Here is a 23707-nt window from a genome sequence, read left to right as displayed (position 1 = left end):
ATTAATCAAAACTAGTTTTCTAAATTATCAAACTCTGAAAAAAATATATATAGCCTCACAACATTAAAGTTTCATAAATTTACCATTACCACATTGATCACACAAAAAACTGAGGTAGAAAAGTATCCCCCGCAATCCACCGCGATCAATTTTTGACAGTTCGACGCCAACGAATAATTTGATGAATTTACCGCGGTTAACCAAAATTAAATTACCAATGCAACTTTGATTAGTTCATGTCCCTTTTTCGCGATGAAATTATCTTCAAAAGTGGCAATCCAATTGGCCTGTGCCAGATTCATAAACAATACTAAAAATCTACCTGATTTGCTGATGAGCGCTCATTGAGCGCGAGCGCATGCGTTGAGCATGAGCGAGCACGAGCTACCTGTTAAGTCCTCATGCTCATGAATGAGCGAGCACGGATTCTGGCTCGCTCGCTCATTCGCAACCCTGGGTAAAAGCTTAAACATATTAGTTTAGTAATCGTGGAAATACGTATTCCGCGACTAACATTTTTTAAAGCAGTTTAAAGAAAAACGTCGTGTTTATTTATTCAAGTCACATAGAAGTTTTTGAATGGCTTATAGACCTCATGAATGTTGCTGTTATGCTGGGCCATAGAGGAATATACAATAACATGCTTTGTCCCATCCACAACGGGACACTTTGTTCCTCGCACCCACTCGACAGTTCAGTTTCCATTTCGACGACTAAATCAAAACTATAATTGCTTCCAGTCATCCTCGCTCGTCGTCAACTTCGTCCCTGGCGTCTGCGCTTTCTACCGAATTGAATCAAATTGCCAACAAATCGTAAAACTGTCGAAGAAAAAAAGGGTCTGGGACCGGCGACGGAACATGGATATTGTTGGGAGGTCTTTCCAGTACCTACAGGGAAGGTTGCGTTTTTCAAACATAACTAGTTTGGTATGCCATGCATCTTTCAATTTAAAATCAATGACCTGATGGAGTCGCATGGTTGCTCAAGAAAGAAATACACTGCGGAAAGTTTCACTTTAATTCCAGTGTAAAAATTGACGGAATGACTTTTGATGAACCATTCACAAAATCTGTTCTTCATTGTAGATTTTGGCTGCAAGGTCCGCGGCTTGAAGTTCGATGATGTGTCTGCGATGTAAACACATGGACGCGATCAAACGCACACCATCGCAGACGATATTTTCATTCAACACAATCAAGCGCTTGTTTACAATCCTCTTGTAGCCTGTTGCGCTATACCGTCATTCATGAAAAAAAGAAGAAATGAAGTGAGAGACTGGTTTGGTTTGGAAACTGAGTTTTTCGGATTGGTTCATGTTGTAGCTCTTCGCTATCTCGATGAAATGCAGAAGTTGAAACCCGCTGAGATAAGCAACTTAGTCTGATGGTATTGCACGCGCGTGGGACGCAATATTAGTGACTTCTACTAAAAACTTCAATACACAGAGAAAGTGTCGCCCTTAAGGCTTACGTTTTATGGTGTTCCTCTTGAAGAACCCCGTCATTTGGACTTTGCATGTGCTCCAGGGCAGTGATCGGAGACATTTCTGTGACAATACAGGAAGCACTGTAAAATTACACTAAGGTAATGTAATGTACTGCTAGTTTACTCGAGAATACGTGTTTGCTCGTACTTGAAGCCGACAGAGACTAGGAAAACTTGCTAATTGTTTTGAACTGTGATGATAAGTCAAGAGTGATTCACCCAGTTGTGGATGTGCAATGGAATAGCTACAATGTAGAATTTGGCCATGTGAATTTACATTGAACTAAATTACGCAACAAATAATCGAGGCCAAATCATCAAATTTCAAATTTCCATAATTTTTTTAATCGCAAGTTTTCGTCATCGGTGTCCATCTTGTGCATCACAAATACTTTCGTGGATTGTGGAACATAGTATTTGTGTTCCTCTTCACACACAAGTTTCGATGTGTTTGTTTTCTTTAACCAAATTGCTTCGCAGTTGTATGTTTTGTTATGACCGGCTCAGTCGGTCTCATTGAGGCGAGTAGTATAGTGCGACGGCAATTCTAGAGTCGCGATAAGTTTGTTGTGATTTGTGCCAAATTGGCAATATTTTTGTGTGCGGTTGTTCTTGAGCTTAAAAATATCAACGCAGCGCTGTGCATCGCTAAGGTACAGTGAATATTTGGTTTTTTTTTTAGTTTGTGCAAATAGGTACATAACATTTCAGTGAACAGTGCAAAAAATTAAGACTTGCCTCAAGCCTTGGGGGGTCAAAGTGACAATGCTCAAACATAATTGAAATGGCGGTCTTAAGCTGGTAGTGCACTCTGTTAGCAAAAATATGTATGAGTTATGCTCTCACTGATGGATAAGTGTTTATATTATGTGGACCCTGTGGACATATACATTTGTGTAAAGCATAAAGCACGACGCAATTTCTGTTTGTGGATATCAGATATCTCTAAACCAACTCCTGCTTCATAAAGCTATTTGACATCCGAAATAAAAAAAAAATACATCAAAATTACAAGCCATGGTTTCAACACCTCAATAATGAAGTATTGTAAAATGCATTATACACATTGTAATTCCACTTACACATATTCAAATTATGTTTAAAGCTGGTACAAACATTATTTAAAGTTTTTTTTTTCAAAATTGGCCCGAAAAAGCAGGGGGGCAAAAATAATATTTTTTCAAAAAAAAAAAAAAAATAAAAATTTCATTTGATTTCATTGAAATTGATAAAGAATGTATCCCCCTGCGTTTAAAATCATTTTTCGCATGGTTGGGTTGATTTAAACATCTTTTGAATTTTGGAAAATATTCGATGTTTAGTACAGTTATTCCTCATATTCGGAACAGTTTACAGATCGGCCAATGTTCAAAAAATCATAGAAAATCGATAATTGAACTTAATTATTCGCTTTTACCTTCATGTGAAAGCTTTTTTGCGATCTTACGAATGCTGTATCGAACAACTGCAAACTTTTAATTTTTTTATCATTTTTTTTTAAGGAAAACCACAAATTCGGAACACTTTTTTCTTACGATGTAAACAAACTTTTTTTTCTCTCCAGGAGTATTTGTTTTTCACAAAATAATGACTTCACACTCTGATACCAATAAAACTCATGCTTAGTAATGTTTTATGAATGGTCTGATAACCTTTTTGTTAGGGCGTCCAATTTTCCCGGGTTTTGAATTTCCCGGGAAACGGGAAAAATATTTTTGGAATCCCGGGATATTTTTGAAACAGTAAAAAAAATCCATAGTTTTATTATATTTGTTTTGCATGTCATGCTTAAATCATAGAATTAGCTCAATACTATTAATTGGTGATAATCAAAACTTCAATCTAAACAAGGGCAGCATTTTTTTGAATGCTTAAGAAAACTTTAAAATTGTTTTTTTGTTCATTGTTGTGCTTTGGATTTTAAATGAAACATATTTTTTTATAAGTAAGTCTCTTATAAAAAAGGCTACTAACTATACGGATTTTTCTTTACCTACGGATTTTCGACCTTCTTCGCGAATTTTTATCAGGCTGGATTTTAAATGGTTACAATAATAACTTTTTAGATTAAAATGCTTTTTTGATTTGGCCAAAGCTTTTGCTATTTAAAAATCTTTATAGAACTTTCAGTTTGATATTAATAGTATAATTTTCAAAAAAATTTAGTTGTCCTTTAAAAAAACTCCATAATTGTTTTTTCATATTCCTTTCAAAACATATTTATTCAATAAATGAACCAAAGGCTATTTAAAGGTAGTGAAAACCTGTGTAAATTTGGATTAACACACATTTTTGTGAAAAGACTCGGATCAATACTATCCTTAAAAGCTCCTTAATCCTTACATTTTGTATACTTCAGAAATTTTCAAGAAAAAAAAAAATAAAAAAAAACATACAGATTTGAATCAGCAAATCACGGTTTACATTGTGTATGTTTTAAATGTTCAAGTCATAAGCACTATGATTGCAAAGTTAAAATTGTAAGCTGAAAATACGACACAGTTTTATATTTTTAATGACTTAACAGTTTTTAATAGGGTATATGACCCTATTTTGGACCTAGTACCTATTTTGGACCTATTTTTATTAATCGAGGTAGTTCAGGCTTTTAAAGTACGAATTCACTGAATCCAACCAACAGAAAGTGTAAGCAGGATCGTTTTGTAGCTTACCTCTTGCAAAAATGTTAACATTTTTGATTATTTCCGCTTTTTCAGCCACTTTTTCCAATGCCATTCGTATTTCTTACCATTTTCCTAGCACATAGATTAGGTCCAAAAAATCCAGCCTCGTTGCTTATCAGATTTGGCTCACGACAAAATATTTTTTCAAATCAGTCGCGTTGGATCAGTTTTTGGACCTACTTTGCCGTCGGTTCAAGGCTATCACCAACACATGTATAACAAGGTGTTGCCAGTTTAGTTTATCAATTTATTTCGATATTTCATTGAAATTAATTGATAATTTTTAATTTAATATTTTGAGTTGAATTTCTTTCCTGTAATTATTTGAAAGAAATCTAAGTTTTAAAAAGCAAATGATTAACAGAAACAACGAAACTATGTTTTTTAAACGATAAAATTTCAAATTGATGATAGAGATTTAGATGATTGTTAGGAACGATTGCAAAGTATCCCAAAATTTAAACTGATGTTGATTTATTTTTGTCGAAACATCATTATCACCAATTTAGCTGCATATATTTTTAATTGTTGCTTCAAAAAATGCAAACTGGCTACCCTGTTGGAATTGAAGGGGAAACGATTGAAAAACCTAAAGGGTCTAGTTCATTTAATCGTCAGCTGTCACCGTGACAGGAGCTGTCAACATTGCTTACGAGTGGTTTTTGAAAAAGTCGTATAAATTAAATTTAAAAAATCTTGAGTTAGTTTTAAAAAGATCCTAAGCGCTAGTTATAAACAAATCAATTTTTCGATCAGTTCTCGATCAATTTACGAATTATAAATAAAAAATGCTTTGAATTGTCATCTGCACGTCTTTTAAATGCTCTTTACTGGAAAACAAACAAAATTTGGTTTGATTCAGAGAAAAAAAAAATCAAATAATTGTCGGAGATCGTGATGGCTGTTACGACGTATTGCAAACTAATCAGAAAAATATTCATATGGAAAAAAAAATTACCGTGTCAATCATGTTAGAAACACAATTGAACCAGCTAGAAAAATAAAAATCATCGAAAAAAATTGCAAATGTGGTGCGATGTTAACTTGATGAATTTTATGATTTGAGACATATCTGATTACCGTAAATCTGAGTGACTTTGATAGGTTTGAGATTTTTCCGCAAAATGAAGAGCACAAATTAAATACGTACGGAATGGTATGGAATCATACTGACCGTGGTAGAGAAGTGCTCAACGTACCTCATGAAGAACCTTTCATGAGATTTTTAAAGGTTTAAAAAGTTAGTTAACTATAATTAATAAAATGTTGATAAATAGCATTATTTTAATCTTCTCAAAGTGTCATGATTTTCTCAATGAACATAATTTTGAATCATAAAACGGAATGCATTTTCGGATTCTTCAGACAATCTTGTACTAGGAAAAGGTAAAATAAGTTTGTGAATAGTAAGTCTTATTAAATATTATTTGTTTTTGAAACATAATTTAAAAAAATCTCCTAATTTAAAGGCATTTTCAGTAAAACAATGCGATAATGCGTAAACAATGCGATAATGCGAACTTATATCCAAATAATTGATTAAACAATATGAGATGTCCGGGTTTCGAAGCGTCCGGGAATTCGAATCATTACGTTAATTAAAACACGTTTTCAAATTCAAATCCATTGTTTTATCATAATTATTTAATTTCTGAAATAAATATTTTCCAAATTATAATCGTGGATAGGCCCTTTGGTTTATCAAACCGAGTTTCTGTAAGTGTGCGTGTTGCCGCAGCACGCCGCAATTCGAGTTGTCCAAATTTCAACCAATCAGAGTGTAGGCCCAAAATAGGTTCAGCGATGTCTCCAAAATACATTCAATAAGTCCAAAAAGCATCCAAAAAATGTTTTACTTGAAATGCTTATTTCAATGAAATGGTTAAATTATTTCCAAATTTCAATAGTACACTTTGTTAAGCATAAATTAAGGCACACAACAATCCTGAAACGAGCCAATTTAGTTAGACCGTTCCTGAGAACAATGCGAAATATGTTGACGCTTTGCATAGTAGGTCCAAAATAGGGCCATATACCCTACCATGGGGTCATATCGGCAAAGTGTACAGATTTGTGCTCTGCAAGTCTTTTGAAAAAATTATTAAGTAACATAGAAAATATCTAAAGCACTAGGCATTTTGCGGATCAGTTAACTAAATTTATAATTTTCCCTTGTAACCCAAATATATAAATAAATAAATATGAATATATAAACAAATAAACGCTGATATATGCCGAAAGCAAAATTAAATTTAATAAAATACTTATCGATTGCTAGGTTTGTGTGCAATTTTTTTCTTAACCAAATTTGAATTATCAGAGCAAAATTTGGTCATTTTTTCAACATTGGAAATTCCCGGTTTCAGAACAAATCCCATTTGAGTGCTGAAAAGTAGAACTTTTCAGCATTTATTTTGAAAAGTGTTGCTATTCGATTCTGTTATTTTTGGTACAGAAAAGTAGGCTATTTCGTCGTTCAAGAATGACAGGAAAAGTAAGTAGTTTCACGACGGAATTGCAAAAATGTTTTTTAATTGGTTGCAACTCTTATTTAAAACTTTTAAGTGTTCTGAAAAAAATCTTGCCCCCTTATTTTTCGAGCCAATATTGAAGAATGCATTCTTTTAATAACTTGTTCGAAAGTCTGTTTTCCACATTCTGAAATTGTCGAGGAGGCGAAAAAGAACGACATATTTCGATTAATCCCGCAACATGTTGTGAAGGTACCATTCTTTAACGGCGTCAAACATTAGACAACCTGGATTATTTAATACACACAGTAAATTAATACACAAAGGCTTACAAAGCAATGTTCAGTTATGCCACCCATTATATTTTGCAAAGTCCTTTCAAATGATTTTTGAAGATCAAAAATTGATCGTTGAGAAAACAGGTAAAACCAAAAACTCCAGAAATGAGCTTACATTTTGTCAAACTCGAAACGAACACGATTCGTGCATCAAGTACAAAGTAGTGATAATTTCTGTCACGTCCAGCAGAAAAGAATAAACTTGAAACCGTCGTCATCGTTTTTTCACCCTACACAAACATCACTTCTGCCAGAGCCCAGAGCCATAAGTCACTTGCTGGGTCCCGTCTGAGTTGGGACACCTAGCCTAGCCGGGACCCTTTGTGCTGAGACCTTCAATTTTTATTTTATGTTTGCTTTACGACGTTTGAAACATAAGGCACTTATAGAATGAAACGGGACACATTTTGCCGGCCATGGATTCTTTTCCATGCATTTGCCTTTTATGTTAGTATTTGTTTTGCTATTATGTAAAAGTCTTATGTAAGGATCGCTGGAGAGAGGCAAATAACTAAAAATGATCGTTTTTATGATTTTGTAAAATTTCTGGAGAAATTTCAAGTGGTTTATATTTTAGGACACATGCTGCCAAGTGGGTCTTGGAAGATGCGTTGGACGTTTTGTTATTTATTGTCTTCGAGTTCAATCAGGAATCGATCTGTCCAGCTTTTTTCAATCGTTTTGTTACGATTTTAGAAGTTGCTAAGGGTCAAGAAGAAGCCGTGATATTATGATTTCATTGACTAAAAGAACCCAAATTGTGCAAATTGATCTTGGTTTATTTGATTTCATGGAAATTTTGTGGTTAGGTTGATCCAGGGTTATCCCTAGATCAAAAACACATTTTTGAAATACTGTAAATCGGGGTGATAGAATTTCAATTGATTTGTCAAATATTGTTCAACCCTAAGGTAAGATTTGTTTCCAGGTTGACATTTTAAAAACATGAACTACAATTTTCATGTATTTTTTTCAGAAATATGTTTTTTTTCATTGGAAATCGTTATTTTAAAATCTGAGTTATTCTGTAGAATTTTGCAATTGGGTTCAAGATTTTAAATTTTGTATTTTTTATTCCAATGGACCCCGCATTCCATGCACGGCACTCTCCATAACATTTTGAGGACATACAAAATGGGCATGTGAATATTTAAAAATCTGTATCTTGTGAAGGAATTTGAAAGTAAAAAATGAGTTACGTGCCACAAGCGTGCACATAATTCCCATACAAACTAGAATAAGTCTCAATCAATAGTTTGACCGACTCAATCAGAACAGTTCAAAGTTAAAGTTTATCAACACAATTTTTATGGCGTGTCACAAGATGAGCAATTGGTCCATATCACATGAGTATTACATAAGCGACAAAATAAGGATAGATTTTCCATCAAATTTAAGCTTTAAGTTAAGAGGCTTTATCTCAGAAACCAACAGTCCGATAAACATAGTCAAAAACTAAAGAAAATTCTCTTTGTTTTTAGAAAAAAAAAAATTGCAGAGGGAGAGTATTTTTAAATTGCTTATAACATGAAACCAGTGCACTTTGTCAAAAAAGAAATATGAAAAAAAATCCAAATTTTATTTTGCATTTTAAAATGGTCTTTGAAGCTTTGATTGACAACCTTCGACTTAAAAAAATGATAGAGATATCATTTCGATGATGGATGCATTTTTTAGTCTGCTGAAATCGAAAGAAAACCTTTAGAAATTCCACTTTTAGTATTAAAATTAAAAAAAGTGGGATAGCTCCTTCTGACATAGGAATAAATTTTCATCAAATTAAAAAATATAAAGAAAAGCTGATTTGTGAAAACGTAAACATGGCTCTGTATTAAATTGTTCATCAAATGTTCTCATAATTTATAAAATGTTATGGTACGATCTAGTTGACAATAATAATTATTGTCAACTAAAAATACGACTTTCATAACATTACAAAGAATAGGTAAGGCCGTTGCTAATATTTTTCAAAATTAATTTCGCCCCCCCCCCACCCCCCCTTCAAAATTGGTCTGAAAAATCAGGGGGCAAGAAAAATCAAAATTTCCATGAAAATAGAAGTCTAATCAACTGCATTTTCTGCATTGCATGTAAAATTATCATTTAAACCCAAAATATGATCAAAACCCAATTTTTCGACAATTTGGGTCTATTCTGAGGACAGATTCAGATTCAGTGGCCAAAATTTCATGGAAAAACATATATTTGGACAATTTTCGAAATTCGTTAGGGTGACTTTTTCAAATGGCAATATCTCGAGTTTAAAGAAAAACACCCCTGAGATGTTTTCAGCGTTTGTAGTGCTGGATCTCCTCTTTAAATGCAACCTGGTGCTTAAAATTTGGCTTGCGCCTTTTCGAGATATTTTAGTTTTAAATTTGCATCTTTTTCACTTTAAAATCACTGTAACTTTTGACCCATAAGTCCAAATTGACATGTCAAGAAATAAAAATGTTTATTTTTTAGAGCTCTAAAAGTGTCCCGAATACCACTTTTCTCTAAAACTTAACCCTGAATTGCCACGTTCAAAAAACTGATTTTTGAAGGTTTGCTCAGATGCTTTCTATAAATTTGGTCGTAGAAGGCGTAGATTACGAGATAAAATTTTGGTGTCTTCGACAAAGTTGCTTGGATTGGCTTGGATTTGGCCCAACAACTTTCTACAAGACAAAAAAAAATCCCAAAAATATTCCTGAAAAATTAGATTTTCAAAATCACCCTAATAGTGAACCCCATATGCAACAACTCTTCTGAAGACACCAAAGCTCCAAAACTTCATCTTTTTACGGAAAATCAATTTTCCACCTAATTTTGCGATCTGGACCACTGTGCATTGATAATTATCAATGCAGAAAAATACTCTTTAGATTGTTTTCAGTTTATCTGTCTGATTTTTTTTTGGAAAGGGACATAAAGGCAAAAAATAAAATTTTCGTCAATACTTAGATATTTTGGAAACTTATGATGGCAAAACAACTGGACAGTAGGGTGACAATAAAAAAATCGACATCAGAGATACCCTCTGACTGGATTCCAAATGCAAAAATAAGTATCTGTGCCAATTTTTGAGCCAAATCGGTTAAGGCTTAGGGGTCGCTTTTCATCGTTGAGGTTCATAAGGAGAAAATCACGAAAATGTATGGGGAAAAACATCGTTTCAGTAATTTTCTGCTAGGTGGCGCAGGTCTCGCCCAAAATTGTCCAAGTGTGAGATTCTTGTAGGAAATTTAATTCCCTACAACTTTGTCGAAGGGTGCAAAACGATCCGAGTTGATCCTGATTTTTGGTGATTTTTCTAGAAAAAAATATTTTCTTATATACTTCATATATACCCCTTGTATACTTTCAAGTATATAAGCCGATTTCCTTTCATCGCATTGCTAATAACTCATCAGGATCAACTCGGATCGTCTTGCACCCTTCTACAAAGTTGTAGGTAATTAAATTTCCTACAAGAATACTCTCTCTTTGGGCGAGACCTGCGCCACCTGCTGCAAAAATCCTGAAGCGATGTTTTTCCCCATACATTTTTGCGATTTTCCCCATATAACCTTCAACGATGAAAAGCGACCCCTTAGCCTTAACCGATTTCGCTCAAAATTTGCACAGTTACATGTTTTTGCCTAACGAATCAATCCAGGGGGTATCTCTTGCGATTTTCCGAAATTTTCAATTTTTCTTGTCACCCTACTGGACAGGTGGATAATGCATTTTAAACCCCCCCCTTACGACCCCCCCCCCCCTTACGACTTTGGTCAGAGTCGAGGGACATAAACTTCAAAAAATAGACGTGTCTTCAACAACTTGTAGAAGGAATTTTGTCAAAATATTTATAGTTAAGCAAATTTATTTATATCCTTGAAGAAAAAATCAAGTCACTGGCGTCACGTAAATGGATTAGCAAGTTTTCTTAAAATCTGTCTCAGTCAATCATAGAATTTGTGCAAAACATAGAATAAACCAATTGGCAAGGTAAGTCGTACGAGCAAACTCTATTCACAGAACTAACTAAGAATTCACATGTGGGTAGACCCTCAGAGCCAACTCATGATTTCAGTTAACGTAACGCATCACCATGGCTGATCGACAGCAACGAGGAAATCGCGGCCGCGGTCGCGCCCGGGGCTTCGCCGGAGCGGGTCGCGGTGGTCAGGGTCAAGGGCAAGGTCACTACCAAGCTGAGCATGCTCCGGTACAGCAGCATCGGCAGGAACCTTCGACGAGTCGTCCCCAGCAGCAGAGGGGTGGCGGCGATCCAGCGGAGGCAGGCGCTGCCGGAGGTCGTGGAGCTATGCGTGGGAACCGTTTCGTTCCGGATGTCCTCCGTACGAGACCGGTAAACAGTACTGTCTCCAAGCATGGCACGAAGGGCAAGCAGATCCTGCTGCAGACGAACTACTTCAGAGTTGGACGGAAGGACAACGAGAGTATCTTTCAGTACCGGGTGGATTTTAACCCGGTGGTGGAGAGTTCGAGGTTGATGAGTGCGCTTGTGTTCAACTTGAAGCCGGTTATTGGGGGGTATTTGTTTGATGGAACGCAGCTTTTTACGAGACACAGACTTCGCAGCGACGAGGTTGAGTATCCAACGAAGGACCCTATTTCGGGTCAGAGTTACATTATAAAGTTGCGTAAGGTTGGCACCATTGACGGAACGACGGAGATGGCGTTCATGATCTTTAACTTGATCAATCGTAGAGCGATGAACGGGCTGAAGTTGACGTTGATTGGGAGGAACTATTTTGACGGTCAGGCCAAGATATCCATTCAGCAGTACGGAATCGATTTGTACCCGGGATATGTGACCAGCATCCGACAGCACGAACAGGATGTGCTGATGTGTGCAGAACTTACCCATCGTGTTATGCGTACGGACACGTGCTACATGATGTTCAAGACCTGCCTGAACCAGGGCGCCAACTGGAGGGACAACTACAAGCGCATGGTGCTGGGAACGGTCGTGATGGCCACCTACGGCAAAAACAACACCTACACCATCAACGACGTCGAGTTCAACACCACTCCGGAAAGCTCGTTCGAGACCAGCAACGGAAAGATCACCTTTTTGCAATACTACAAAGAACGTTACAACATAATCATTCGTGACCCCCGTCAACCCATGTTGGTATCCCGTGCGAAACTACGCGATGTTCGTGCTGGAAAACCAGAACTTATCTACCTGATTCCTGAACTGGTTCGGGCAACCGGAATCACCGATGAAATGCGTAGAAATTTCAAGTAAGCCACCCCCACCTTGTACAGAACCTGAAACCCTGCTTAACAGTGTATGTTTTTAGTTTAATGCGAACCCTGGCGGATTACACCCGTCTCACGCCGGACAAGCGCATTCAGCGGCTGGAAACGTTCAACCAGCGGCTGCAAAGTTGCGAGGAAAGTGCCGACGTGTTCCGGTTTTGGCAGACTGAGTTGGATCGCAGGCTGGTTGAGGTTCCGGGACGGGTGTTGGCCGAGGAGGAGATTCTGTTCAACGCAAATGAGACCAAGTAAGAAGCTAACACCGACTGGGATGAGCGATTCTCTGGGTTTTGGGGGGGGTTCTTAGATTGTTGGTATTTGGATGAAATTTTGTTGGCACGTTCGCTTCCTTTCGATACTCCTGTATCTTTATATGATCTATTCCTAGCGCTTTGCGATGCTCCCAGCAGGGCTTGAAAAGGGATCGGTCACTGATAGAAATTGTTGATTTTGGCAGAGCTTGGAAGTCAGCTATCGCATCATAGTTGACTCAATCGGTGGATACACACGAAAGACTGGCGACATCATAACATCCGGGCGACACGACGGCGCATGCTTTCTCTTTCTGTCTTTACCTATTCTAGCTTGTGGAGGTAAGCGTGGTGACAGCAATCATTTGACCGCAGTCAAGGGCCAATTGAACGGAATTTGTGATAGTCAAGTGACTATTGACCACGAGGAACGAACGCAAAAGTTTCATCCATATCAATAAAAAAAAACAAATCCAGAGAATCGCTCCAGTGAATTGCAATGCATTACAGTTAGCTAACAATCGTTCACTTTTAGCAAAGTACTGGCCGGCCCGCAAGCCGACTGGCAGATGGCGTTCCGCAACAATCCGATGTACATGTCCGTACCGCTAAGGAACTGGTTCGTGGTGGTTTCCGCTGGGGATCAGAACCTGGTTGGTTCGTTCATGAACTGTATTCACGATGTCGCCAGGGGAATGCGGTTCGAAATTAGTAAACCTCAGTTTGAGGTCATCCAGAACGATTCCCCGGCGGTGTATGTCGATTGTTTGAATCGCTTGGTTCAGCAAGATCCGCAGATGATCTTCTGCGTGGTCAGTAACGATAAGGCCGATCGTTACGCGGCGATCAAGAAGAAGACATGCGTTGAGCGAGCGATTCCGACGCAGGTCATCAAGGCACGGACGATTACCCCGAAGGGTGGCAACGTGCGAACGTTGATGTCGGTGGCCACGAAGGTCGCGATCCAGATGAACTGCAAGCTAGGCGGCATTCCGTGGGTGTTGAGAAACCCGCTGACGTCGGTCATGGTCATTGGGTTCGATGTTTGTCATGACACTCGCGACAAGTCAAAGTCTTACGGTGCGATGGTGGCCTCGATGTACGGAGCAGGTCAGAAACATCCCAAGTTCTTCTCGACCGTGAATCACCACTCCAGCGGTGAGGAGCTTTCAAACTTTATGGCTCAGAACGTCATCAAGGCTCTGCACTCGTACAGTAATGACTTTGGCGGAGCGCTGCCCCAGCGGATCATCATCTACCGGGACGGAGTTGGCGAGGGTCAACTGAAGTACGTGTACGAGCACGAAGTCGGGGCCATCAAGGAGAAACTGAACATGGCGTACAAAGACCAGGCCGCATCCAAGTTGACATTCTTCGTCGTGAGCAAGCGCATCCACACTCGACTGTTCCACCAGAAGCAAAATCCCATCCCCGGAACCATCGTGGACGATATCATTACCCTGCCGGAAAGGTAGCCCCAGCGAAAAAATTCATCAAACTCAAACTCTCCAACTAATCTTCAAACTCTTTCAGGAACGACTTCTTCCTGGTGTCGCAGAGCGTCCGCCAGGGCACCGTCTCCCCCACATCGTACAACATCTTGCGTGACGAGTCCGGCCTGAACGCGGACCAGCTGCAGCTGTACACCTTCAAGCAGACTCACCTGTACTACAACTGGTCCGGTTCGGTGGGGGTTCCGGCCGTGTGCCAGTACGCCCACAAGCTGGCCTTTCTGGCCGGGCAGTATCTGCACCAAGCGCCGCACAATATGCTCGAGAAGAAGCTGTACTACTTGTGATTGGTGCAGCAAAGACGGTTTTCCTTGGGCCTTACAAGGGGAGTATTATAAGAAACGTTATAGTACTCGTTTTGTCAAGGGGTGTGGATTGATCCGTTATGGAAATAGAATCGAGGGTTTGATTGTATTATTCATAATATTGTTCAAACTTCCATTTTATTTACAGAATGGATATCGTTCCATGCTGAAGAGAATCCGCTTTGACGTAGCACCAAGGCTTAATCGAACTAAGAGGTTCTCTGATAGTGTCCTCTTTTTTTTTATTCGTGGAATTTCGTAATTCAGCAACTTTAATTCAGATTTTTACTAAACAAAACTAATGAGCAACTCTCTACGAAATCGGCCGATTTCGACCATTTTTATTTTTTGTATTTTTTTATTTGACTTAAAATTTGTGGGGGCCAAATAAGCTATTTTGCTTCATTGGTTCACCCATACAAGTCTGCATACAATTTTGGCTGCTGTCCATACAAAAATGGTATGTAAATATTCAAACAGCTGTAACTTTCGAGTGAATTTTTCTGATCAATTTGGTGTCTTCGGCAAAGTTGTAGGTATTGTTGAGGACTTTTGAGGAAAAAATAGGTACACGGAAAAAAAAAATGCAGATTTTTTAATCAACTTTTTTTTTAACTAAAACTCAATTTCCCCAAAATAGGTATTTTTTTATTTTCGAGATTTTTTGATATGTTTTAGGGGACAAAAATCCGCAACTTTTGAGCCATTGAGAAACATGGTCAAAAAATCTGCCGCCGAGTTATGAATTTTTGAAAAAATAGTGATTTTTGGAAAAATCGAAGTTTTATGCAAAAACAAGTTTGACATTATTTTTTAATGCAAAATTGGATTTGCAATCGAAAAGTATTTTACAGATTTTTTGATAAAGTCATTAGAAAATTGTGGGTTGTTTTGGTGAGATTAAGAAAAGTTCAATTTTCGTGTTTCTTTTTCTTAAAGCGGCTCTATCTCAGCAACCCGAGGTCCAATCTTCAATGTCTTTTAGACAATTTTATAGCAAATTTTCTGAACTTTTCAAAAAAAATATTTTTAGAAATGGTTACTCATGGTTACTATTTTTAAAAATTGAAAAAACTGCAAATATTTCGCTAAAATTAAACTTGCGGTGGCTATATCTAGAAAACGGAGCCCTCCATCAAAAAATCTGTAAAATACTTTTCGATTGCAAATTCAATTTGCATTAAAAAATAATGTCAAACTTGTTTTTGCATGAAACTTCGATTTTTTTCCAAAAATCACTCGGCGGCAGAGAAACATGGCTCTATGGCTCAAATGTTGCGGATTTTTGTCCCCTAAAACATATCAAAAAATCTCGAAAATCAAATACGTGTTTTGAGAAATTGAGTTTTAGTGAAAAAAAGTTGATTAAAAAATCGGCAAAAAAAAATTCCGTATGCCTATTTTTTTCTCAAAAGTCCTCAACAATACCTACAACTTTGCCGAAGGCACCAAATTGATCAGAAAATTCACTCAAAAGTTACAGCTGTTTGAATTTTTACATACCTGTATGGACAGCAGTCAAAATTGTGTGGAGACTTGTATGGATGAACCAATCACACAAAATAGTTTATTTGGTCATAGGGAAGGCCCCCACAAAGTTTGAGCCTATTCAAAAAATACAAATAAAATCCATTTCCGGTTTTGGTAGAGAATTGCTCTAATATTTAATAATAATAAAAAAAAAAACAAAAAACATTTATGCGTAACTTATTGGTAAAATCGCTTCAAAATAAATCATTCTCTATCTTCTTTATTTTTATTCATTTCTGTTATCGTATTTTATGCAACTATACTGCCCATGTTCGCATAATTGTCCCATATGCAAAAACAGCAATCTGAGATTAACGCAGGGCAAGTTTGTCCCAAAAAACTGGATTTTTCCGGATTTCTAGAACAAAGTACAATGGCTTTTCTGAAAGATCACACGATTTTGAACCAAACTGCATCAATAACTCAAAAGTGATGAAAATGCATATGGGACATTTATGCGATCATGAGCAGTGTAGTTGCAAAATGACCCAACTGTGGAATTGCATGCATATGACGAGAGCGAAAAAAACGAGTTTTGAATCGTGTTGAGTACAACATTTTTTTGCAATTCCGAAAAACACTTCTAGAGTTTTATTTGAGTAGGTCCTATAAACATATAAAATACAAAAGCTTAAAAAAAACTCTAGACTTTTTCTTACATAATTCTCTTGATATTAATGGGTTGATTTTAGAAAATGTTTGATTCCCCACTTTATGTTGCCGTCAGTGTGATCATTCAATTTTAAAGACAATGTTTAAGCTAGGACCTTTTTTTTTTTTTTTTAAAAAAAAAAGAGAATTCTACCTTTTTTAGTCAGTAGACTTTGGTTGCTAGTGCCACAAAATAGTACTGTAATTATCTTTGTTAAAGCACTCAAAGCTGTCGATAGTCAATATTATGAAATAAAATTAGTGGAATATTATAGCACTCTTATATATGTAGTTATTCGACGGAATGTCTTAAAAAACTAGATTCTGTGCTCACAGCTTTCGTGCGCCAATTGTGGTTTAGGCTCACAGTTGATACTAGGGGTGGGCAAAAAAATAGCGATCCGCTCAAAGAGCCGGTTCACTGAAAAGAGCGAACGAACCATGGCTCACAAAAAAAGAACCGCGGTTCTTTTTCAAATTCTGGTCTTATGAAAGAACCGGCTCAAGATGGAATGATTTATGTTATAAATATAGGTTATTGAATTTCCAAAAAATGTAGTATTAAATTTGTTTGAAAATTGCAATTTCAAAAATGTCAATGCTTATAAAAATTAATCCCAAAAGTAAATGATTTTCTAAACAAAATGAAGTAAACTTTTCATTGTACAACTGATTGTACATTAAAGTAATACCGGAATACAAATTTGAGCATTTCAAATAGCATAATTTGTCAAATATTACCAAAAATCTACTGAATATTTGAGAAATTTCGGAAATAATCATCCTTTTGTCCGATTAAACGTTAGCGTTTATAGACCTGATCTATTAAATCAGAATGTAGAGAAGAGTTCACATAATATTTTCTCCAAATAAAATATCAGCATTAGTCTTTCAGAAATAAACGCAATTTTAAAATCAATATAAATTTTTCCAGCATCATTGATTTCAGTTTGGATGCCAATCAATTACTCTAATGTTTAGTTTTGAGTAGAAATCTTGACATAGAGACCACCAAAACCTATGGTTTTCAAGAGCATCTTCTCGTTTTCAGATTTATTTATATTATTCATCAGATATGGCCATTACAAACATTTTTCAAAGTTTATGTCACCCCTCCCCTTCAAAATCGATCCAAAACATCAGAGGGCAAAACAATATTTTTTTCAAAACACTTCCAAATTTTAATGGAAATAGAAATCTTATCAACTGAAAAAATTAAAAAGCATTTTGGGATCGATCAAAAATATTTTGAATTTTTGTGAAATTCCGTTTGCACAGTAATGCAAAAAAAAAATTTTTTTGGCTTAAAAAAACGGTTCATCAATACTTTTATATTTTGAAAAAGAATGATTGCAATGCAATTTTGAAAAAGAGCGAAAGAACCGTTCAAAAGAGCGGTTCTTTTTAAAGAGCGAACGAAAATGAACGGCTCCTTAAAAAGAACGGTTTTGCCCACCTCTAGTTGATACTGAAAATCATCGCGGGGAGGAACTCTTCAAAGCTTTTGTCGACTAAAGTATCTCACAAAGATCTTGGATTTTGCATTGTGTTGCTGCATTCCAGTGACCTTGCGGGTTGCCATTATTTGCTCTGAACGTGCGCGTTGTCAATCGTCCTGATTTTTAACTGGTTTTGTCCGTTTGTAGTATCGTGTTTAAAAAATATCCAGAATTTTAATTTGCAATAAGATTTAAAAGCAATGGACTACACTGGAAAACCAGGTGCGTAAACTTGTAGAACGAGATATTTCTAACACTAGTAAAAATACGATTAAAGTTATTTGGGGCTAGTGATTTTTTCACGATTTCACGGAAGCCGCGTAGTCTGTGAAATTTTCCCTTGGTCATGAAATTTAATCAATACCGTAAAATGCCGCGAAATTCGAAAATCACTTGAACATTTGCAAATCAGTCTATGATTTTTGAATGGAAACAAACTACAAGACAAGCATTTTGGAAGCAGTTGATGGCCATCCATAAATCACGTAGACATTTTAGCAAGGGGTGGGGGGTTGCGATTGTCCTCGCTCCAAGCAAAAAAGTTTTTTTAATTGTCCACGAGGTGAGGAGGGGGGGTCTGCGCTTTAAAAAAAGTGTCCACGTGGTTTATGAATGATCCCTTGTCAAAATAAATAAATGCAAAAATAAATGCTGAAAATGAAACAAGAAAAACATAAAACAAGAGAAGTAAAGTTTTTCGTAGAACTAAAGTTGCTCAAAATAACCTCCTGAACACGGGAAAAATTAAATTATCTTCGAAACATTTTGGGCAGGAAAGGGCTAAATAAAAGAGTCAAGAGAAAAGCTGCATTTTGCATCCAATTGACAAATTACCACAAACGTTTTCTGAGTTTGTCGATGTTCCCACATATTCGGATCATTGTTTATATCTGGACTTTTAAAAATATGGTTTAATAAGTAAAAAATTAGTGTATCGAGTCCCGAGCAGACGGAAATAACTTGGGAATAACATTTTTTGATATTTGAAAATACTAGGCCAATAACATTTTACGTTATTTATAACAAGATTTGGTATTCGTCGTAATGATTTTTTTGTTTTTGAATTGTTATTGTAATAACAGACTAATAACATTTTTAGTTATTCTTCGATCAAATCTTTGTTATCATTTTTTGTCATTTTAACAACTAATCCGATCATCCCAATAACAGGAGGTATTCTTCCATAACAAAAAATGCTATTCCAAAGTTGTTGTGGCTTTCAACCAACATCAGACCAATAACAATTTCTGTTATTTAATCTAATCTAATCAGACCCTAGCGCAGCCAATCTTTCGAAGGGATCCTGGAGAGTGCCTTAGGTTACATGACGCCTAGCACTCTTCTTGCCATTTATTAACATTTGTAGTGAGACCAATTATGTTATGATAACATAAACTGATATTTAACCCTTATGCAAAAATGGATTTTCCAAGAAGATTCCATGACACTTTCTGTAATTTTAATAGTATTTGTTATTGAAATGGCATGAATTTGGTTATTACCGTCTGCCCGGGGTTGCATAAACGTGTTTTGCAATTCCGGAAAACGAATTTGAATATATTTTTTTGATAAACGTTTGTCTTTTATTAAATTCTTCATAAACAGACGACTCTATCTGTGTCGATATGCTTTTGAAGGGACTAAAAATTAGATGACAGATGGAGCAATATTAAAATCGAGAAGATCGACAGCCAGAGAGTCGAATGTATAAGAAACCAGTAGAGAGATTCAGTATTCAAAATTGGAATTTTCATTCAATTTTCTGATCATCATGGATTTTTTTTATAATTTGATTGATAGGTTTAATATTTTGAGAAGGACGCAAAAGTCATAGTAAACTCAATTTACGAATAATTAAAACACAAACTATTCCAGTTTGTACATTAGCAGGTTTGAAACATTAGGAGTCCTGCTGATGAACAACCTTATGAACAATACAATAATAGTTAACTACTTGGTTAACAAAATGGTATTTGAATCGCTGTAAAAAAAACAATCCTGTTTTATGTTTATTTTTTTTTGAGTTGAACTTCTCATGCTCAGATTTATTGAATGGAATTTCCCGGAACTGGGAAATTTGGTGAAGAGGTAGAAAACATCTAAAGAAAAGGCAGTAATAATTAGGGGCCTGTTGATTGCATTAGCGCTTGATAAAAAAATGGGCGTTCTACGAAAATGAGTTTCGTAAACAACTTACCTGGGCTCGTTTAGGGTACAAAAAGAGGCACTGGGTCTTGAAATTCTTCAGTTGAAGTTAAGGAGCATCATCAGTGAGAGCATTGCACTATTTTCCGTACTTTCAGTTTAAATTATTCATTTTGTAAGGATCTTCTCTGTGATCATCTTAACTTAAAACATAAACTTCCTTCAGTTCGCCCCTACCCCAGAATGTCCGACGATCAGCAGCAGCCAGAGTTCAGTGGCGGTCGAATTCGAGCACGTGGCTTCGTAGGGGCGTCACGTGGCGGACGCAACGGTAACGGACGGCCCAGTGGAGGTGGCGGAGGATGGCCGGGCTCGGAACAGCACCGCGGCCAGATTGGCAGCTTCCAGCACCGCCAGCAACAGTTTCAGAACTATGGTGCCGGTCGGTCACCGGGACCACAGTCGCCTTACGGCGGGGGTGAAGCTGGTCCGGTTGAGGAGGTTTCCGCGCTGGTGAGGCAGTCGTCTCCGAGTGTGCACAGATCTTCGGAGAGGGCGTTCCAGCGGGGAGGTGGTGCGGCGGGTGGACGGGGTGGGATGCGCGGGAATCGGTACCTGCCGGAGATTGTGATTACGCGGAAGCCTGGGGACGCGCAGAGCAAGCAGGGGAAGTTGGGGACGCCGGTTATACTACAGACGAACTATTTCAAGGTGATACGGCAAGGGGATGAGCGGTTGTATTTGTACCGGGTTGATTTTACGCCGCCGGTGGAAACGAGGAAGGCCCAGAATTCGATCATGTTCACGCTGAAGCCTCAAATTGGGGGCTATTTGTTTGACGGAACACAGCTGTTCACGCGGAACAAGTTGTGCGATGAAGAGATTCAGTATAACACAAAGTACAACGCGACCAATGACGACTACACGGTGAAGCTGCGTAGAGTTGGAGTGGTCGAAGGGACGAACGAGGCCGCCTTTCAGGTGTACAACCTGATGAACCGCAAGGCCATGGGAGGACTCAAGCTGCAGCTAATCGGGCGCAACTTTTTCGATCCGGACGCGAAGGTCAACCTGGCACAGTACAAAATTGATCTCTACCCGGGCTACATTACCAGCATCCGACAGCACGAGACGGATGTCCTGATGTGTGCCGAACTGACCCACAAGGTAATGCGTACGGACACGTGCTTCGACCTGTTTGAGAAGTGCATGCACCAGCGGGGCAACTTCCAGGATAACTACAAGCGCGAGATCATCGGGTCGATCGTAATGACCACGTACGGGAGCAACAAAACGTACGTCGTGAACGATGTTGACTTCAGCATGTCACCGCAGAGCACGTTCGAGACGAAAAATGGCCCGATTACGTTTTTGCAGTATTTCCGCGATCGGTACAACGTTACGATCAAGGACAAGGGCCAACCGATGTTGATTTCGCGCTCGAAGGCGCGGGATATCCGGGCGGGTATGCCGGAGTTGATCATACTGGTTCCGGAGCTGTCGCGAATCACTGGGCTGTCGGACGAGATGAGGCGTGATTTTCAGTAAGTTACTAATCGCGTACTATCCACGAAACATTGTACTGATAATGATTTCCGTCCCTTCCCCAGATTAATGCGCGGCCTTGCGGAGCACACGCGCCTCGCCCCGGACCGTCGAATCGCCCGCCTGGAGGCTTTCAACCAGAGGCTGCAGTACTGCAAGGACAGCGCCGACATCTTCCGCTTCTGGAAGACCGAACTGGATCGACGGCTGGTGGAGGTGCAGGGACGCGTCCTCCCTCCGGAAACGATCTTCTTCCATCCCGAGAGTGAGCAATAGTGAGTATTGCGCTGTTTGTGTGGGTTATTGGAATTGCGAGACTAATTTTTGAACTATTTACAGTAAAATGTCAGCCGGGGACACGGCCGAGTGGCAGATGGCATTCCGGAACAATCCGATGTTTCTGACGGTATCGCTGACCAACTGGGCCATCGTAATTCCCGGCAACAATCAGAAGAATGTGAACGACTTCTTGAGCTGTCTATACCAGGCATCGCGGCAGATGCATTTCCTGGTTGAGGAGCCTCAATTCGTTCCGATTCATAACGATTCCCCGGTGGTCTATATGGAGACGTTGAACCAGCTGGTTCAGAGGGACCCCCAGCTGATCATGTGCATTGTAACAAATGACAAAGTGGACCGGTACGCGGCCATCAAGAAGAAGTGCTGTGTTGATCGAGCCGTACCGACGCAGGTAATCAAGTGCAAGACAATCACTCCGAAAGGTGGTAACCCACGCACGCTGATGTCCGTCGCGACCAAGGTGGCGATCCAGCTCAACTGTAAACTCGGTGGAATCCCGTGGATTGTCAAGAGTCCGCTGTTGTCGGTGATGTGCCTCGGCTTCGACGTCTGTCGTGACACCAAAGACCGGAACAAGACGTACGGCGCGTTGGTAGCGGCCATGTATCACGGTAAGCACCGTTACCACCCGAACTTCTACTCGACCGTGAACCAGCACGCCAACGGAGCAGAACTGTCCGACTCACTGGCCCTGAACGTCGTCAAGGCACTGCGGGCGTATCAAAAGCAGTTCGAAAACAATCTCCCCGGCCGGATCGTTGTGTACCGGGACGGAGTCGGCGACGGAGATCTGCAGTACGTGCACGAGTACGAAGTGGGCGCCATCAGGGACAAGATTGAATCTCTCTACAAAGCCTGTGGCTTGGAGGCCAAGTTCTGCTTCATCGTCGTGAGCAAGCGCATCAACACGCGCCTCTTTAACCGCAGGCAGAACCCCGTGCCCGGAACCATCGTAGACGACGTGATCACACTTCCTGAACGGTAAGATTCCCCACAAAATCACAAATAGACCTAACCTAACTTTCCCCGCCTCTCCCCCACAGCAACGACTTCTACCTGATTTCCCAGAATGTCCGCCAGGGCACCGTCTCGCCCACCTCGTACAACGTGCTCTACAACGGGGTTGGTTTGGACGTGGACAAGCTGCAGCAGTACTCGTTCAAGCAGACGCACATGTACTACAACTGGTCCGGTACGGTGCAGGTGCCGGCCGTGTGTCAGTACGCGCACAAGTTGGCAGCCCTGGCTGGGCAGTACCTGCACCAGCCGCCGAGCACGTGGCTGGAGAAGAAGTTGTACTTTTTGTAAGAGGAACAAGGAATCTCATCGCAACCTGACGAATCAAAAGATCTTTTTTATATATGTTTTGCATGTATTGTTTAAAAACACAGTGTCATATGTGTTGATCTTAGGAATAAAGAGTTTTTAAGTGGAAATTGTATGTTTTATTGTTGCTTCGAAATAAGAACAAAAGTTCTTTGGCTCACAAATTTAAAGATAGGTTAAAGTAGTGTTGTGATCGGGGACTTTCTTTTATGATAAAAACACAGGTATTTTGTAATTAAAAAAACAACACGTCTTATTCCACACAAATCAACTACAAAACTGATTTGACAATCTTTATTCTCTCTTTCGCCGGCCGCGCGCATCTTGCTGTTTTCTCGCTCGTTGTTGTTTCTCGCAGCTCGCTAGCGCGCACTCAGTGCGAAATCTGTCAGCTAACAAGGCAATAT

General features: G+C 38.8%; 2 protein-coding genes across 3 annotated transcripts; both read left to right on the top strand.

The window, feature by feature from the left end:
* The first annotated feature begins 1250 nt into the window (after positions 1 to 1250).
* Positions 1251 to 14597, top strand: LOC6051512 (protein aubergine). The gene is made up of 5 exons (XM_038251859.1): positions 1251 to 1587; positions 11039 to 12219; positions 12279 to 12485; positions 13024 to 13959; positions 14022 to 14597. The coding sequence occupies exons 2-5, from the start codon at positions 11057 to 11059 to the stop codon at positions 14284 to 14286; spliced, it is 2571 nt and encodes an 856-aa protein (XP_038107787.1). The 5' UTR covers positions 1251 to 1587; positions 11039 to 11056; the 3' UTR covers positions 14287 to 14597.
* Positions 1992 to 23410, top strand: LOC6051517 (protein aubergine). Of its 2 annotated transcripts, none has more exons than XM_038251858.1 (5): positions 1992 to 2141; positions 20356 to 21673; positions 21740 to 21949; positions 22014 to 22955; positions 23018 to 23410. In XM_038251858.1, exons 2-5 carry the CDS (start codon positions 20373 to 20375, stop codon positions 23280 to 23282), a joined length of 2718 nt encoding a protein of 905 aa, XP_038107786.1. In that variant the 5' UTR covers positions 1992 to 2141; positions 20356 to 20372; the 3' UTR covers positions 23283 to 23410. The 2 variants fall into 2 exon arrangements, with proteins under 2 accessions (XP_038107786.1, XP_038107785.1); XM_038251857.1 differs by lacking the exon at positions 1992 to 2141 and adding an exon at positions 17938 to 18206.
* The last annotated feature ends 297 nt before the right edge of the window (positions 23411 to 23707 follow it).

The sequence above is a fragment of the Culex quinquefasciatus genome, chromosome 2 (assembly GCF_015732765.1).
Source record: "Culex quinquefasciatus strain JHB chromosome 2, VPISU_Cqui_1.0_pri_paternal, whole genome shotgun sequence".
NCBI lineage: Eukaryota > Metazoa > Arthropoda > Insecta > Diptera > Culicidae > Culex > Culex quinquefasciatus.
Note: the sequence above shows the minus strand (reverse complement) of the source record. Positions and strands in the feature narration are given on the sequence as shown.

Bases quoted from the DNA above. Each gene is read 5' to 3' on its own strand.
- LOC6051517 (XM_038251857.1), top strand. From the start codon at position 18,185: ATGGACTACACTGGAAAACCAG. The intron at 18,207-20,355 runs GTGCGTAAACTT...AACTTCCTTCAG, and splicing joins GGACTACACTGGAAAACCAG to TTCGCCCCTACCCCAGAATG. The intron at 22,956-23,017 runs GTAAGATTCCCC...TCTCCCCCACAG, and splicing joins GTGATCACACTTCCTGAACG to CAACGACTTCTACCTGATTT.
- LOC6051512 (XM_038251859.1), top strand. From the start codon at position 11,057: ATGGCTGATCGACAGCAACGAGGAAATCGCGGCCGCGGTCGCGCCCGG. The intron at 12,220-12,278 runs GTAAGCCACCCC...GTATGTTTTTAG, and splicing joins GAAATGCGTAGAAATTTCAA to TTTAATGCGAACCCTGGCGG. The intron at 13,960-14,021 runs GTAGCCCCAGCG...AAACTCTTTCAG, and splicing joins ATCATTACCCTGCCGGAAAG to GAACGACTTCTTCCTGGTGT.